This window comes from Annulohypoxylon truncatum (assembly GCF_022578515.1).
Source record: "Annulohypoxylon truncatum strain CBS 140777 unplaced genomic scaffold F4807scaffold_10, whole genome shotgun sequence".
Classification (NCBI taxonomy): Eukaryota; Fungi; Ascomycota; class Sordariomycetes; order Xylariales; family Hypoxylaceae; genus Annulohypoxylon; species Annulohypoxylon truncatum.
The window spans coordinates 188,384-205,400 of NW_025953796.1; the positions used below are offsets into that span (position 1 = coordinate 188,384).

At 47.6% G+C, this 17,017-nt stretch overlaps 7 protein-coding genes across 7 annotated transcripts; 2 read left to right on the forward strand and 5 right to left on the reverse strand.

The window, feature by feature from the left end:
• Positions 1-1,164: 1,164 nt before the first annotated feature.
• On the reverse strand, positions 1,165-2,406 carry F4807DRAFT_419281 (uncharacterized protein). Its single transcript, XM_047997402.1, has 3 exons — positions 1,841-2,406; positions 1,724-1,783; positions 1,165-1,667 (listed from the first exon to the last, which is right to left on the reverse strand). The coding sequence occupies exons 1-3, from the start codon at positions 1,986-1,988 to the stop codon at positions 1,279-1,281; spliced, it is 597 nt and encodes a 198-aa protein (XP_047855696.1). The 5' UTR covers positions 1,989-2,406; the 3' UTR covers positions 1,165-1,278.
• Positions 2,407-3,323: 917 nt separating this feature from the next.
• F4807DRAFT_458749 (multicopper oxidase) lies at positions 3,324-5,407 on the forward strand (the record flags this gene model as incomplete). The annotated part of the gene is made up of 6 exons (XM_048001258.1): positions 3,324-3,593; positions 3,664-3,757; positions 3,894-4,455; positions 4,510-4,935; positions 5,004-5,178; positions 5,243-5,407. 6 exons carry the CDS (start codon positions 3,324-3,326, stop codon positions 5,405-5,407), a joined length of 1,692 nt encoding a protein of 563 aa, XP_047855697.1.
• Positions 5,408-6,639: 1,232 nt separating this feature from the next.
• Positions 6,640-8,163, reverse strand: F4807DRAFT_419288 (uncharacterized protein). Its single transcript, XM_047997403.1, has 2 exons — positions 7,400-8,163; positions 6,640-7,330 (listed from the first exon to the last, which is right to left on the reverse strand). The coding sequence occupies exons 1-2, from the start codon at positions 7,560-7,562 to the stop codon at positions 7,038-7,040; spliced, it is 456 nt and encodes a 151-aa protein (XP_047855698.1). The 5' UTR covers positions 7,563-8,163; the 3' UTR covers positions 6,640-7,037.
• Positions 8,164-8,526: 363 nt separating this feature from the next.
• On the reverse strand, positions 8,527-10,824 carry F4807DRAFT_27869 (FAD-binding domain-containing protein). Its single transcript, XM_047994656.1, has 3 exons — positions 10,787-10,824; positions 8,727-10,713; positions 8,527-8,667 (listed from the first exon to the last, which is right to left on the reverse strand). The coding sequence occupies exon 2, from the start codon at positions 10,533-10,535 to the stop codon at positions 8,727-8,729; it is 1,809 nt and encodes a 602-aa protein (XP_047855699.1). The 5' UTR covers positions 10,536-10,713; positions 10,787-10,824; the 3' UTR covers positions 8,527-8,667.
• On the reverse strand, positions 10,822-12,670 carry F4807DRAFT_27861 (uncharacterized protein). Its single transcript, XM_047994654.1, has one exon. The coding sequence runs from the start codon at positions 12,043-12,045 to the stop codon at positions 11,107-11,109; it is 939 nt and encodes a 312-aa protein (XP_047855700.1). The 5' UTR covers positions 12,046-12,670; the 3' UTR covers positions 10,822-11,106.
• A 245-nt stretch (positions 12,671-12,915) lies between these two features.
• F4807DRAFT_419294 (uncharacterized protein) lies at positions 12,916-14,835 on the forward strand. Its single transcript, XM_047997404.1, has one exon. The coding sequence runs from the start codon at positions 13,365-13,367 to the stop codon at positions 14,610-14,612; it is 1,248 nt and encodes a 415-aa protein (XP_047855701.1). The 5' UTR covers positions 12,916-13,364; the 3' UTR covers positions 14,613-14,835.
• Positions 14,836-14,879: 44 nt separating this feature from the next.
• Positions 14,880-16,827, reverse strand: F4807DRAFT_419295 (uncharacterized protein). Its single transcript, XM_047997405.1, has one exon. The coding sequence runs from the start codon at positions 16,565-16,567 to the stop codon at positions 14,930-14,932; it is 1,638 nt and encodes a 545-aa protein (XP_047855702.1). The 5' UTR covers positions 16,568-16,827; the 3' UTR covers positions 14,880-14,929.
• Positions 16,828-17,017: the final 190 nt, after the last annotated feature.

Below are 17,017 nucleotides of genomic sequence, written 5' to 3' on the forward strand. Positions count from 1 at the left end.
GCCACATTGCTTAGGTAAGTAAGTACCTATTTACCTGAATAGGTATACCTGTGTGGCCGTTTGAAACTTGTATTTGTATATTCCGCTAGCTAGTGAGGTAAAAGTCTACTTGCCCGGCAGGTAAATTTACTATAACATTATAATTGAATGACTTTATAACTTGTGAATAAATCCTCTATAATTATATGATAGTATTATTTATCTATAAGGTACTTACGAAAGTATTTCAATAGTAAATATTCTGTAAGTTCAACTCTAGTACGCTTGTTTTCCAAAGGTTAATGATTATAATGAGGTACATCTATATGTTTCATTAGGAAGAAAGTTCTCGTATAGGAGAATTTTGTCAATAACGTACCTATGTAAGTTGGTTAACATCCATGAAGTCCGTGTAACATCTTGTCATGCAGATAATCCTCAATCAAACCACCCACCTAGCTTAAATCCTTCCTCCGGAGCTATACACCGGCTGTAAGTTCGCGGTCATTACCAGAATAGTCCGCCCCTTTCTTATAGTCGTAATTGCACAATGAAGCAAGTGCCCGCGCCGCCGCTGCAAGTGTTGGAGGATACTACCATCTGCCCAAGGCCCAGGCCCTATCTATACCTTGTACATCGTACCATTAATAACCGAATCGAAATATATGTAGGGCTACCCTACCAGCCATACGTCAGCGGCTGTGGTAACGTCACATTCTTTCATCATATACGAATTCGCTTCCTTTCCAGGCGCGCGTCTACTACATTTCCTGTTGAGCGACACGACAACTCGAACACCGAGTATATCATTCTGACGGAGATAATGGAGATTTCTACCCGATCATCCGTTGCCGGCTTGCGTGGCTGCTCGTATGGAGATAGGAGAAATGGTATGATGTGAAATATCTAGTAAAAACGTAGAAAAGGGGGTTTCTGGTGAGATGCTCCAGAAAATCTAAGTTTGAACAGGACTACAAACCATAACTCGTAGCTCCTTGGGCCGTTAGTTTCAAAGCCAAGTATACGATGCTTAAATTACTGGACTAGTTGCCTACATAAGGTAGGTGCTAACATATAGAAGTTTCAAATCTCAACATTTATTGCAAAGCGAGTGGAATTTGTTATAGAAGATAAAGTTAGGTATCTATTGAAATTTTGTCAAATTCTAGATAATTCAGAATGAGTGCCTCGGTGTGAATGTGTGTCAACGAGTGGCTCATGGGAGGCAGACACCTAACCCATGGAATAGACTATCAACCTCCTTAAACGATCGTAACAGGTTGCTAATCCATGCTCTACCTAGGATGTCGTGTCCTCAGTGGAATCCGCTGTCGGGGAATCCGCACCGTCCGTCGATGGGGCCACAGCCCTCAGAGTAACGATCACCTGTCCCTCGGTGGTGTCGCCAGTTGAGTTCCAGTTCAGGGTCCAGATGCCGTCCTGGCCGGAAGGAAGGGCGTACCACATGGACTTGAGATCTCCACTGGAGGCCTGGTGGAATAAGTATTGACCATAGAATATGAAACCTGAAGCAGACCTTCCGCTGCTGTTAGTCGACGAGTTGCTGAAAGAAACCTGATGACCGGCCGTGATAGTGTCCGGAACATTGAAAGTGAGGTTCGACCAGGTGGGAGTGGTGTCAGTGGTGTTCGGGCTTCCCAACAAAGAGTTATCCGTGCCGACATCGACTATCCTTAGAGTTAGTATAGAAGATATTTCTGCGAGATAATCTCATATAACTTACACAAAACGGGAGCAGCTTGAGTACTGTTAGAAGCAGATGCCGAGCCGACAAAGGCACCCTCTATAAAAGGTATTAGTACCGATCACTTTAGCAAATTGGCCTTGATAGTTGACTTACGGCCGGTGGTGAAGACCTGAGCGCCACCGATACCATCGCCGTAGGCGTAGAGGCTGAAGTTGGTGGTGGGTCCGCGCCTCATGAGGGCTGGTGAAGCGGCGAAGGCCATGGGAAGGCCGATAAGAAAGAGACTCTTGAGTGCAGGCATTGTGGATAAGTAACGAATGGAGTTGACTTTTTTTGATTTTTCGCAAAGGACTGAAGAACTTGGGTAAGATGATAGACAGCAAGACCCTGTTTGTGATCTGGAAAAGTTATCAACCGAGTTGCGGTCGTTGATAAATGATATTTCGACCCAGCGCCGGTCTTTTCATCTTATTCATACCCTCGAGTTGTGCCCCTTTCCTGAACCTGCTTGAATATCGATTCGTCAGCTCGTCCTTAGAATAAATCGTCAACTATGCCATGACGGTGTTAGTATCTATATTCGGATTGTGGGCCGTCGCGGGGGCTGCGGGAGGGTCCGGGGTTGCGGCGAACACAAGCATAGCAGGGTCCCATGCAGTTAAACGCGTAATCATCCCAACGTGGTTATTCGTCCAAACCTTGCTATTTTCTATTTTTTTCGATAGTCGAATCCACTTGTTTTTCTCGGCAGATGCAGGGGCCCGGAACCTTTTGACAGCTACGCGACGCCATCGCCGGCGGCCAACCCTGATTGAAAAAGTTTATCTAATAAGATCTAGGATCATCGATCTATTCTATCAGCTGGACCTCACAGGGCTTACAGAACATTTCGTAATCCCTGGAGCTGATAAGTTATGCACACAAGGCATCGGGGTGGGTTCGATGATGCGGCCAACCGCCCGCTACGACTATCTATCCGATCACACAGGTGGCTGAGTGCGACTTCGTCGCGAGCTCGGACTGGTCGATATTACTACACATCAAAAGAGTCTAGACTGGTTACTCTATTGATCTCTATCGAATCCAGGAGTCGTCCCTAAGCGACGCCTTACTAGTATACCCCTCGGCGGCTCTGCGGCTCAGGGGTTCACTGCAAGGCATTATCCATGAAGCTCCACAGAACACGCCGGTCGCCTCATAGCTGGACGCGTACCTCAGCAATACGAAAGCATCGTGCAGCAAGCATCTAAACCAGCTTTCTCAGCTTCCAAGGGGTCACCTTGGTGCGACTTCACGATGGTGGATTTTTGTGCTCAGACCATTCCACGTGCAGTATACTGGAAGAAGTCCATGCGATGCTACTCTAGGACGAAGCATTACAATCCCAAGTATCGAGCCGTCTAATCCTATAGTCGGCAAGTGGATCACAGGAGGTCCGGAGAGGAGAAGATGGCGAACATAAAGACTGCCCGAGTTCGTTCGTGATGTCAAGAAGAATAGAAGGGACAACCAAGTCGTTCTTTGCTCTTCAGTCTCCTGGAGACTTTTCTTTAAAAAAATATTAAAAAATCCTTCATTTTTCTTCTTGGATCTGCTTTGAATTCGACTTATCGGCTACAGCTGGAGTCTTTACATCATGTCTGCCTTTAAACTATCTACTCTTCCGCTGTTGTTCTTGTACGGGACGGCGGCAGCCTCTCCGTTCGTCCCTGAGGTGAACCTGTATCCGCGAGCAGCATGCTCGGGGAATACGGCTACGACCAGGAACGAGTGGTGTGACTACTCTATCGACACCGACTATATGACCACGGCTGTCGATACTGGAGTGACCAAGGAGTATTGGCTCGAGCTTACCGACGTGACCGTCGCCCCTGATGGAGTCTCTCGAACCGCCATGGCCGTTAACGTAAGTCCTATAGTGGAATCTTAACATTAAACCCCTTAATGCATAAATCGTTGCTAATCATCTATTATAGGGCTCAATTCCAGGACCAACCATTTACGCTGACTGGGGTGATACCGTGGTTGTGCATGTCACCAACTCCCTCACCACTTCCAACAACGGCACATGTGAGTATAATCTCCAATATTTCCTTGATTTTCTCGACTGTGCCGCAAAAGCATAGAGAAGTCAAACTAGTTTCCCCCCCGCTACATCCGCCTTCTACCTTTGCCAAGACGCTGAGGGCTAACACAATAATCAAAGCCATTCACTGGCACGGTATCCGTCAGAACTACACCAACGAGAACGATGGTGTCGTTTCCATCACTCAATGCCCGCAAGCACCTGGGGAGACCAGGACATACACTTGGAAGGCACTCCAGTACGGATCTACCTGGTATCACTCGCACTTTGCACTCCAAGCATGGGAGGGTGTTGCCGGCGGTATTGTCATCAACGGCCCAGCTACTGCCAACTACGATGAAGATCTCGGAATGGTATTCTTGTCCGACTGGGATCACGAAACGGTAGACGAACTTTGGATTTCTGCAGAGACAAACGGCCCCCCTACTCTGGACACTGGTCTCATCAACGGTACCAACGTCTACAATGACACTGGATCGAGATTCAATGTTTCGTTCACTTCCGGAACTTCTTACCGCATGAGACTCGTTAACGGTGCCGTTGATACCCACTTCAAGTTCTCTATCGACAACCACACCATGCAAGTCATTGCATCTGATCTTATTCCGATTCAACCGTACAACACAACCATCCTCAACATTGGCATGGGACAACGCTACGACATCATTGTCACGGCTGACCAGTAAGTGGTATTTCTTAGGACTTTTGAAAACATTGCTAATCATACCATTTATAGAGCCTCAGTCGCAGATAACTTCTGGATTCGAGCCATTCCTCAGGCAGCATGCTCTGAGAACGACAATGCGGACGATATTCGTGGCATCGTTACATACACTGGTACCGTGGATACGCCTACAACTACCGGCTACAACTACACCGATTCTTGTGACGACGAAACCGCGAACCTAGTTCCATACATCTCCAAGACTGTGGGAACTTCCAGCGTCTCCGACAACGAGGATGCCTCGGTTGCTCTCACCGACAGCGTCTTCAGATGGACCTTAAACAGCACGTCTATGCTAGTCAACTGGACTGACCCCACTCTTGCGCAAGTCTTGGATGAAGTTACCGACTTTGAGACCGACGACTCCGTGATCCAACTATCAGAGGCAAATGTGTGGTTCTACTTGGCCATCACCACTGAACTTGCCGTCCCCCACCCGTAAGTAGCTCATCTGTTTCACTGGTTCCCTTTTTTGGCATGCAACATTTTGTTAACCTATGCCATAGGATCCATCTTCACGGACATGACTTTTACGTCCTTGCCCAAGCCACCGGCACCTACTCCAGCAATGTCACCCTCAACCTAGACAACCCACCTCGCCGAGACACGGCTATGCTGCCCTCTAGTGGATATCTCGTTATCGCCTTCGAGACCGATAACCCCGGTGTCTGGCTCATGCACGTAAGTAACACCTTGAAACCCCACTATGTTCTAGAATCATCAGAAACTAACTTGATTCACACAGTGCCACATCGGTTGGCATACGGCCGAAGGGTTCGCGTTGCAATTCGTCGAGAGATATGATGAGATCGCGGGTATAACAAACTCGACCTTATTGACCGACGAGTGCGCAGCCTGGACGACATTCCAGGACGCAGAGGACATTGACCAAGACGACTCCGGAATATAAAAGGAATGAGTTGATACATAGGCGTATAGGAGGCTATACAACCTATGATGTATTATTTAAGGCGGAATCACATGCCTATACAGGCGCATACACTCGTGTTCATAGCAATCCACTTACTCTCGTTTGATTTTACGGTCGTTCACTGTCTTGGGAAGCATAATAAAATCAGTTGTTCAATTTTTTGATAAGCGATGCTAATATGTGACTTGCATTCCTTGATAGAAAACTATCCCCCTTGACTAACATGGTCGTTGGCTCCATTAAAACCCCTGGTACTTCAAGGACCAATGATTAACACAGCATCTATCCCTTTAGTTGGCATAAGACTACAGTCTCCATAAAACCGGTAACTGTACATTGGCGATAGCGCAGGCCTCTTAAGCCTGTAAGCGTTGAGGCTCTCACAGCGATCTTCAGAGGCGTCTAACCAACTAGAAGTAGGATAATCGTCGTGGAGCTGTAGTCTTATGCCAAAGGGATACCTAATGACGAATAATTACTACACAATAATTAGCTAGCCTGATATTTTGCGGACATTTCACCTTACTACGTACTTTACTACGCACCAATGTCCGCCCATTGTCATCAGTTACAAAAGGGCTTCACAGCTTAATGCCTCGTGCCAATTAAGGGGATTATCCCAACTCACACAAATTATTCCTCGTCTGAATTTTTTTACACGAGTGTAATAATATGTAGATTAGGCTATTGGGTCTTTTTTGTCTCGCAACTTTGACCTATTTCTACAAAGACCCCTTGGGCAGAATTTTTAGCGCTTTGAAACGCGGTTATCGCCGTCCAAACGCCAAGATCTAAGCGTACCCCTAAGGGGCATAAGGTGAGGCTCCCGTTGCATCTTGCCTCCCTCCGGAGATAATTGAAACCCCTCAACCGAGAATAGGCGAGATGTTCTTTTCGCAACTATGTCCGCTTGTGTCAATAAATACCTCCCTAGGTTCCTAGTGCGGCATAGTCTACCGAGAACCTCGTCATCGACGTCCCTGAATTTCTTATTGGAGGGCATTAAGCCTCAACTTGGCACTGGCAGCCATTACGTGGCCCAAGCAACTATTTAATCTATTTTAGTCCTGACGTACCCCACAAAGAACAGCCTCGTGGGTCCTTTAAGATACCCCTAAATCCGACAGCGGACGATAGTACCGAATCCGCCAACCCGCCAATTCATCAATCCCCTTCAAGCTAGTAGACGTGACGTGGCCCGAGCTTAACCCCTATTAAGGGGTGAGTATCTATATCTCGATCTAATGGGAATATAGTAAGGTGAGAAGGCACGATAGGCCACGGGCGATAATTATTCGTCCAGAGACGTAGCATGGCTTATGGGGCGAGAACACGCGAAGATATCTTTAAGAAAGTTTTGCGTTTCTTGGAAGATACAGAAATGTCACGATGTCACCATATTTGTCTACAAACGCGGCATTGTGGGCACTAAGTGTCCAAGTGCCTACCTATCTTATACATGGTTTGGGCCAAGTTTTGAAGAGGTTGAGCTCATTACTATGCTACCGTGGCTACCAAAGAGAAGTTCACTCCGCCATCCCAAGCCAACACTATTTCAACCCATTCGTAAATTACATCGTGTGTCTCGCACTAATCTGTACTAGAACATCTAAGCTCCTGTGCTAGTGATGTTCCATGGGCGGCACCTAGTAGCAGCGCAAAACCCATTGCAGCAAGGAGCGAGGTATTTGCCGCCGTCGAAGCAAACCCCATACGTCGGAGTGCACGCGCCGTTGCAGCTAACGCTAATGATAGGCTGGGGAGGCCCAACAATGATGGACTGGAGACCAGTCTGAGTGTCGATGCTGCTAACGAGTGTCTTCTCACTCGCAGTGTTGAAGGTACACTGGGTTATGGCGTCGTAGTCCGGGGCATCAATGATGCTAACGGAAATGTCATTGTCTAATTGCACGTATGGTGAGTTAGCGGGAATCTTTTACATCGTGATGGCCCTATGGCTTAATAACGCACTCGTGTTGACTACCGAGCCATCAGCTGGCACAGCAAGATCATATGAGGCCGGGCCTCCGTGGAAAGTGAGATGTGCGACCTGGACATCACGTTCCTCGAGGGGGTGAGCTGAAGAGCTAGCAACAAGGCCGATGCCGAAGAGAATTGCGCTTGAGAACTTCATGATTGAATTTCAAGAGTATATGTTCTTATGGGCGAGTTGTTGATTTGGTATCTTGGTAGAATGTCTGGTGTTGAGTTGGGATCATATTCCCATACAGCATCGGAAGGGAACTACATCTTTATACTTGGAGGCAATTCCGTTACGAGGTAATCCTATAACTGACTGCACCTTCCAATTCGTCCACGATTGCATCGATCTTACTCAAATACGAGATATCAAAAGTCCTAAGGTAGTCAATGACAACCTATTCTACCAATGGGGGAAATACGGACTCAATCTTTGTTCTTCTTTCTTTGCCTGCCTACCATCTAGTCCAATTCAGCCCTAAAAGCTAAGCTGACCATAGAGATCGTGATCGGATGCAAGCCACAAGGCGAACTCATCCAATTATCATTGCAGAACTTCTTCATGAGGACAGACACGTTTTTCCGCATTGCTAGTCCGCATAGGTGCTTATTGTGCAGTTTTCTATCATCTTAACTGCTCTGTTATATGATTGTTAGTCTTCAATATATCTTATCGACTCAATATCCGTTACGAGATATCTTGATTGCGCTATACGTTGAGCCGTCAGCCCGTCAGCACGGTGAGGCTTAGCGGTCGTGGCGAGCTGAGATGACGGGCACCTTCGCGGGATCTCTCCAATATAAGGCAAAGGCTTTTTCATGCTTTAACCAATATCGGTTGTCATAGAATGGTTAAATAACCGACGGTTCTAGTGCTATCGTCCGATCATTGGCAACATTGTGATGTCAGATGACAACATTGTCCGATTCTTCGGTGCAAAACATTATTCCGCGGAGTCCTTGGTGGTGAGTTCAACCACGAGAATCGTATGTCTTACATAATACCAAGCTTCCACAACATGCACCATCATATTTCAGTTGACATCTAACTGTAATTATTGGCTTGAACATTAGGCTATTAGTGTAAAGTCGGAACATTTTCACACTTCCTTGTGGTAAGCATCGGGGATTGAAGTTGATGGGGCTTGGCATCTGGAACCATCCTTAATTCTTTGGGAATATTAGATTAGACAAATATCTACCTAATGGTGAATCCCAATCTGAAGGACAAGTTGACAGGTATCTATGAATTCCGGTATCTGGTAAGTGTTTAATATCAGTAAGTATTCGATTCAATACCCTTCGAGGATGAATTTACCTAGGTAGTATTCGCCAAATTTCGATTAACATCCAGCTGTAGTTTTCCCTGACAACTAAACCTCTCACTAGATATATCTTCGTCTTCGAAGCCAACACACTTCCAACACTTGAAAAGACCTTCAGGGTCATACTTCTTCTTGACCTCAAGCAAACCTGCGTAATTATCGCCCCACCATGATTCACGCCAATTGGGTGTAAAAGGGTTTGCTTCGTTAGTGTATGTTCCTCCTTCAGTGCCAGTTAGTTCTTCCGCAAGGAGCGTCGCCCTTGTGATTGCCGTCATATTTTGCAGGCGCTGATCATATGATGCGCCCCATGGTATTGTCAGAGAAGTCGAAACATCCCAAAGAGAATCATACCACGCTGGGTGAACAGAGGTTGCAGGCCTAGTTCCGTTCCCAGCCTTCAAGTTCATCGAGCCGTTAACGACAAATGGAGTACCCACTGGACAGTAAAAATTCCGCGGATCAAAACCTAATTCCTGAGCGGCTTCCATGAAGGCCATCAATTTGGTTATTCCGACTTCATCTTCAAAGAATTTCCGCGGTATTATTCTTGTTGCCAGTATGCGAGTTACTCCTGCCGTTGCTAACGCCCCTGGAAGGACGTATTTGTTCCATACATCAAGAAAGCTTGGGAGAACCTCTATGTCACTGGTCCCTCCAATAGCGAGTGCAAATTCCGTGGCAAGGCTCATTGAGTCCTTAGCAGCAGCAGCCCCGTCCGTCAAGTTGGCGATAGCCGGCAATGGATTCATATAGGTCAGATACAGCCCCGCCGCATGACTTCCCCAGCCCTGCTTACCCCAAGCTAAGGACTGCCGCGACATCAACTCGATCCATTTTAATGACGTATCGGCGGTTCCATTTGTGGAAAGTTGGATATTGGCGACCGCAACAGGCATCAGGGGCTCCAGACGGTGTGAAGCTTCTACTACAACACCGAACGTGCCGCCGCCCCCTCCCCGTAGAGCCCAAAATAGATCTTCGTGCTGGCATTTGTTGGCAACTCGGACAATACCGTCAGGGGTAACAACCTTGAATTCGACCACACGGTCGACTCCGAGACCATACACAGGTGATAACACACTATGCCCACCACCGAGGACCCATCCTCCGGATGCCGCAATTGTGGGTGAGTAACCGCTGATAAATGTACTTCCGTGTTCATGTGCGAAATTTTGAATATCACCTGCGCTGGCCCCAGTGCCTGTTGTGACAACACGGGCGACGCTTAGATTTGCTGCGCATCCTTCTAGTACATAGTCCTCATGGAAAACAAGGCTTTGCAGCTTATGCACCCAGAGAGCAAGTGCTCCTTTCTGACTATTCCTAGTCATGTAGTCATGACCGCTGTTCTTGATTACTAAGGGTACGCCGTATTCCCGGGTGAAATTTAGAGCTGCGCTGATGTCCGAAATCTCTTCGACCTCGATATAGTATGATGGAACGCTCCCCTGATTACACGAAGACCCCGGGGCGGGTTCTGCAGCTGGGATTACTGAATTATTGAGAGTACATTCGTCTAAGGGATTTCCTAAACATAACTCCCCCTGAAGATTCAGGTACCCGCTGGGGAACTCTGCGCGAATCGAATTAATGGTATAATTATTTCGAACAATGGAGCATGTTACTTCATCAACTGCAACTGAATTGCCATTATAAATCGAGTAACACGGCAAAGCAAAAGGTCTGTCTGCGTGAAGACGTCCACCGGTGCTGGCATTCAGCGTGATCCACGCTTCTTCACTCTGCCCCGCGCCAAGAGGAATGAGTCCAGCAAGGGTCCAAAGCAGAGATTCTTTCATACTAAATGTCGTGACGTGGTATCATATATAGGTATACAACTGTCGTCTTTAATTGACTTAATTTTGCGAAGTGCTAAACCGTGAACGATGTGGGGATCTTCTTTTCCCTCTGCTTGAGGCTATAGTTGAAGTCGTGCGAAAACGGGAAATGTGCCGCAGAATAAACCAAGCGACGCCACTAATGCCGAATGTATCAGTAGGACCGCCTTCCGATGCAAGAAATCCCGACAAAGACAAAAAGGCACCCTCACGAGGGGTATAGGTGGTATGGATGAACCTTGACATATTTTATTGGTAGTCTCGTAACTGGGTGTAAGTCGTGAGAGACGATCATACCCCGCTAGCCTATAAGAGTTATTCCGCGGATGGGGACCGAGTATGTTGGATACAAGCATTACCAGGTGCACTGTCTGATACCAGGTAATATTCCGCGAGACTTGCTTCTGAGATGGCCTAATAGAAAAATAAATAGGAAGATCCCATCAGTAGCTGAGCAAATCTGGAACCGCGCGAACGTACAACAATCGAGCGCACGCCGAATCGTTATTTCCGGCAATGTCGTTTTCGAGTATCATCCACTTGTATTCACAAGAGCTAATGCGAGGTAATTGCCGCTCTCAAATTCGCTCGCTAGTATCTTCCTAGGGAATTCGAGTACACGATCCCACTGTTTTCCAATGTGCCCCATAGCCGTAGCCGCAGCTCGTTTAGCCCAGCCGACCATATACCAACGTCGTGGACAGCGATGCATTATAGAACACCAGTAGACGAAAACGACGAGGGCTACGGGATGTTTCTGAGAAAGTAACGACAGATATTGCCCCGAGATCTCGGCGGGCCATCTAATATAATGAAACCAATTCCTTGGACGCCCATCGACCTGCATAACCCATTTCTTTAGTGCTGCAATGGAGTGCAGGCATGCACACCTCGTTTCTTCCGTGGTTTCTGCGGGATACTCAAGCGAGTCCAGGCAGCATATAGCATTCCATGTGAGTTCATCCAAGTGTAACTTAAGCCTACTTAGCTGAGGTCCAGTAAATTGCATGAGTGGGCTCGCATGCAGATAAGGTCCCAGTTCCGCAGCTAGTTCGAAGGAGTTGCGCAAAACGTAAAGTAGCTCCATATAGCTACCGTCTTCATCGGATGCCTTTTGGGCTGTGGCAAACTGGAAGACAATAACCCCTATTCCAAACATTATCATGGCTAGCCAATTCGCCTCATTAACTTCGACTTGCGAGTTTCTGAACAGTATTGAAGCTTCGATCTGATAGCGATATGCGGCACTGCGGAGATTCGAGTGCGACGTCGCCTGACAAGACTCATGAAGCGCGTAAAGTGCGGTGATTGTACGGTGCACATATTTGAAAGAACTTGCCTGGCGGTCAAACTCTTGAGCAAGCATCGCTCTCTCAAGGCTCGATAGCCGAGAGATGAAAAACGTCTCCTCCATGACCGTGACCTGCCACATCCACTGTAGACTGTCTACATCGTGGAGACCGCTGAGCATGGGAGAGGTTGCAAATTCCAAAGGAACGTAGCCATTGAAGAGGTCATCGTCATTGGACTCTCTGGTTTCCGTGGTATGTGGGACACTTGAAACCAAAGCCTGGTTTAAGTCTTGGTTTTGTTGCTGTTCATAAGAGCATAGGTCATTACGCCTATGACAGTTAGAGCAAGTAGGCGGCTGCAAATTACACTAGGTATAGTAAGCATGTAGGTGACAGTCTAGAGACCAGGAAAATACCAGGAGCTTACTCTAACGCGTCGCCTGCGACAGGGTAGACAACTGTTCCGGGATTTCCTATGAAACCGGCGGGAGACGCTTCGGCGCTCTTTATTATGAGTAGTGGCCATGTGAATAAAGGTCAACGCAACAGCTCGGAGTTGTCCAGAAACATCGCTAGCCCGATGTGCGGTGGATTAGAAAGAGTTTAGATCCCTTAGATGAGAAAGCAAGCGAGCTTGACAATCCATTCAAGCATTTTTACAGTGTTCGGGCTGTGCATCAGGTTCAAGAACGGCGAGTTCGGGGTTTGGATCGGTCTGGAATATCCGCCACTCGGACCTTAGACCATTAAACCCAGAACTGTAATGGCACATTGACGGAACTTGAAGATTGAAGATTGTTAGAAGCATCGGGGAATATTGAAAGGAGACAAGACAATATGTACCTAGGTACATCTTTAGCTGAACATTTCAAGGTTTAATCTCCGCATTCCGGATTCCGAAACGTCATCAACGTGCTCTGGTAATGTGACCCTACCTGATACGCTATCCCTTTCTGGGTCTAGTGTACGAGTATCCCTGCAAACGCCCCTGGTTTTATTGATCTTAAGATCTTGGCTAAGATCTTTCACCTTACCCTCCACCATCCTGACTTTCATCCACTCTCCATCCTCCGATCACTTCACCAGTGATGAGTGCCGCATCCTCACTTCCATACAATTCTACAACAATATCTATCTTCCAAAGAACCCATCTGTCAATATGACATAACAGGGCTATCAGACTGGGCCTCCCGAATGGGCTGAGCCCTGTACTTATATCCTCTCTGAACTATTTAGGTTTAGTGTACGAAGAGTTGAGATTTACTCATAATCACGAACCACTCGTGAGTCGAGGAATAGAAGATATCATGTAATTTGAGTAGGATGTGCAGTTTATGCTTCGTATACGGCCAATCTTCGACCTCCATTCATAGGAGCGCGTAAGTCCTACGATGTGTCGTTTCGCAGGTATATAACATGTTGTAACCAGCGGCGAGTTTAACTCAACATCAACCTCGACATCCTATCTCCGTGTCATCTTTCACTAGCCTACGACAAGATGCATTTCAGACAGTTGATCTCAGTCTCGTTTCTTATCTTCAAAGCATCGAACGCTTGTCTCCACGACCATGTTCCTGCACCGCAACTACGAGATGTGCAAGAGGCTCTCCGTAAGCGCGATGTACCGGCCTCCGTCAAGACGGCCATCCAGAATGTGCGAGTTTTCGATGGCTATACGATAGGAGAGCCTCAGACCGTCATTATAGACGGCGAGTACATCACTGACTGCGATGATAATGTCGTAAAAACTATTGATGCCGGCAATCGCATCCTGATCCCTGGTTTAATCGACGCGCACGCTCACGTGCAATCAGTTGAAGGCTTAGAGAATATGACTGCATATGGCGTTACGACCATCTTCAACATGGCCTGTCCTAGTTACGAGCTTTGCGACACGCTCAAATCAAACCCGGGCCTAGCTACCCTATTCGCTACCATGCTACCTGCTCTCGCACCGTCTGGAGGGAACGCAGCGCTCAATCAAGCACCGGCCTGGCTGCCTTTATCCCCCGGCGAGGATCCGAAGTTCGTCGTCGATTATTCCTTCGGCAATGGTTCCGACTATTTCAAGATCGTGGGTGCGGCTGACGGTCCAACCCAAGATCAACAGAATACAATAGTCGAATACGCGCACTCTCTAGGCCATTTCGTCGTCCAGCATGCGCCCAGTGTGGCCCCTTACACACGTGCTGTATCAGCGCGAACTGATGTCTTGCAACACATCCCCGACGATGGCTTACTACCTCCCAACATCTTCCAGTCGATCAAAGAATTCGGTCTGGCCACCACGCCAACCGTCGAAATCTTTAGGCGCGCCTACACAATACAGCCAGAGATCCTCCAGGTCCTCCGCGGAAACAACAGTGCCAATGCGTCATATGAGCATGTAATTACTAATGTGAAACAACTGCACGCTTCTGGGATACCGATACTAACCGGCACCGATTCCGTCGGCAGTACGTTCCCTATCATTTACTTTCCATTTGGTGTGTCGCTGCATCAGGAGATGGCAAACCTCGTGGATTTTGGCATGACCCCGCTCGAGGCTTTACGCGCCGCGACGATTGTCCCAGCCACGGTGCATAGGTTGAAGGATAGGGGTGCGATTAAACCTGGTCTGCGCGCCGATTTGATTCTGCTGAATAGCAATCCATTGGAGAACATCACAAACACTAGGGACATTGCTCGGGTTTGGGCTGGGGGTATAGAGTACCCTAACGTTGCCCCGAAGTCTGCCACAGGTTAACATTTAGGATAGGGGATGATATCGAAAAGGGGGATCTCAAATTCAACTACCTGTCCTTCAATTGACTTATATTTTAGTGGCATTCCCTTAGGAGTTTTTGCCTGTATCTTCCTACACTTCCTTTCTACGCATATATTGAAATATCTACCTAGTCACCTGGACACGTTCGTCTCATTAGTCACCTTGAACACAATTACGCCGAGATATATGATTCGTTATTCTTAGCTTAATCTCATCTTTAAAAGCGTGAGAACACCTACTATAGTACCCTAGATAACCGTGACTTTATTAACAGCAGCCGCTGCTACTAATTTTATTTACACCAATACCAACTCCTGTATTTCCCCTCTCCTCTTATTAATCATGTCGTTCAGATCGTCATCTGCAAGACCGAGCATCAGGCAAGTACCCACGAGCTTGAACCTCTCACCTTCTACATACCTCAGGACACAAGGAGAACATGCGCCTACCAAGAGAGTCACGACATCTCCGGCTTGTACTATATCTTGTACCATACCCCTCCGTCCTTCTTTCGTTTGAAACAGCCGCCTCCCATGTAACATCTCTATATTGTTTTTCCTGGCAAACACATCCACCATAGCATTCTGTATGCACTCCTCAGTCCACTTGAGAAGACCAGAGACGGTTGAGATTATCAAGCCTTGGACGTGGAGTGTGTTAGCCTCGATACGCGTCACGGGAAGCTCAGGGACTTCGATCCTGGTTGGCCATATAGAAACAGATATGCCAATGGTTTTGCGGTGTTGATTGGCATTCCACCGTGGCACCCAGCTGGGATAATCCGACGCAATTGTCCCCGCAGAATGCGAGACGGCACCAAGTAATCTTAAGTCATCATGTTGCTCTAACAATTTCTTGGCGACGTCCAGATACACCTCCTCGGTAGTCTTCCTATAGTTAGGAGTTATGAAGGCGTGGTTTACGTCATTAAATATCTCTTCATAGTCCATGCTCTGGTCGTTCTCATACGCATATTGCCTTCGCGCGGCGGGATGGCCTAAGAAGGCGTATACGTGATCTCGCGGGTCAGTAGCTTTGCAGTTCGAGCCGTCAACTAGAACCTGAAGGAAAGGATTTTGGGCCATGAATTGGTCATGGTCTCCTGGCCAGTCGCTGCGAGTCACGCGACTATACTGCAACCACAAATTCCGTGTTCCTCGCACTGCAGATGCATCCCCGATGAACCGAGCTCTCACTGCATCACCGACGTTCTCCATCCAGATATCGAAGCCGAATACATCTCTCACATCGACCGGAGGGGCGTCTCCCCAGTAAAAGAAGGCCTCCTTTGAAAGGCCCAGCTCTTGTTGCACCCAAGCGCGCTCGAACCAGGAATTTCGATAAAGCTCCGCGACTCCTCCCCAAGGAAGCGGGTCGAGCGAGGCGGCCTGTTCTTTACTAAAACTCGACAGGCTAGCATCGGTCTTCCAATGTGCAGCTGATATCGGCTTCACGGCTTCGAACGCCATCTTTGCAACCCCTCGTCGATCCGGACCGAGCCAGATGTTAACTCTTGACGCCGACCAGTATATCAGGCCCATAAGTATGACTTGGTTACTGCGTTCCTCGTGGTCCTCCTGATTAATACAAATGGCGTCTGCCCAGATAGTGCGCGGTCGCGACGGGTGCTGTAAGGCTCGAAGGGCGTCATTGAGGTTCTTGCGAATCTTCAGTTTGAACGACTCGGCATCAGGCCCCACAACGAAAACATCCTTTGCTTCGCGGTCTCCATCTGATGTGCCCCAGGCATACGAGAGACATTCATACGTCGGGTCATCTTCCAGACGAGTTGTTCTCAAGCCAAGCCTGAGTGCTTCATCCTTAGGACCACCCGGAAGAATATCGAGGAGGCGAATATGATGATCCCCGGGTCCTGATTCTGGAAGGGCTGTATAGCGATAATTCTCTATAACAGATTCAGGCATTGGGGCCATGGCGGTTGTTACAGTCTCGAGGTGCTTGATAATAGTGTGAAGCTGTGAGTTTGACAACCCTTCAAAATCGAAATAACGTCTAGGTATCCTTCAACCCCAACAGATAGTCAAGTCGATCTGATGTCAGAAAATTTACCTATGCGCATGTCGATCACCGTCCACAGCCTACTTTGCCTACCAACACGTGTATCACGGCGGTGTAAGTAGCCACCGACGGCGACCGTCCAAATTATACATAGTAAAGCTGAATGTAATCGTCCTCCAGGTTAATAGCATACCTAGTTACCTTTTCAGTTCTGGTCTGGTCATATTGGATTGAAGTCAACACATGAATCTGCCGATTATCCGGATTCTTCGTAACGACTATTGCCGTATTGCCGCATTGACATCGGAATTCAGGAATAGCTGGAAATTCAGCACAGTGCACTAAGTCACCCAGATATCTGGATG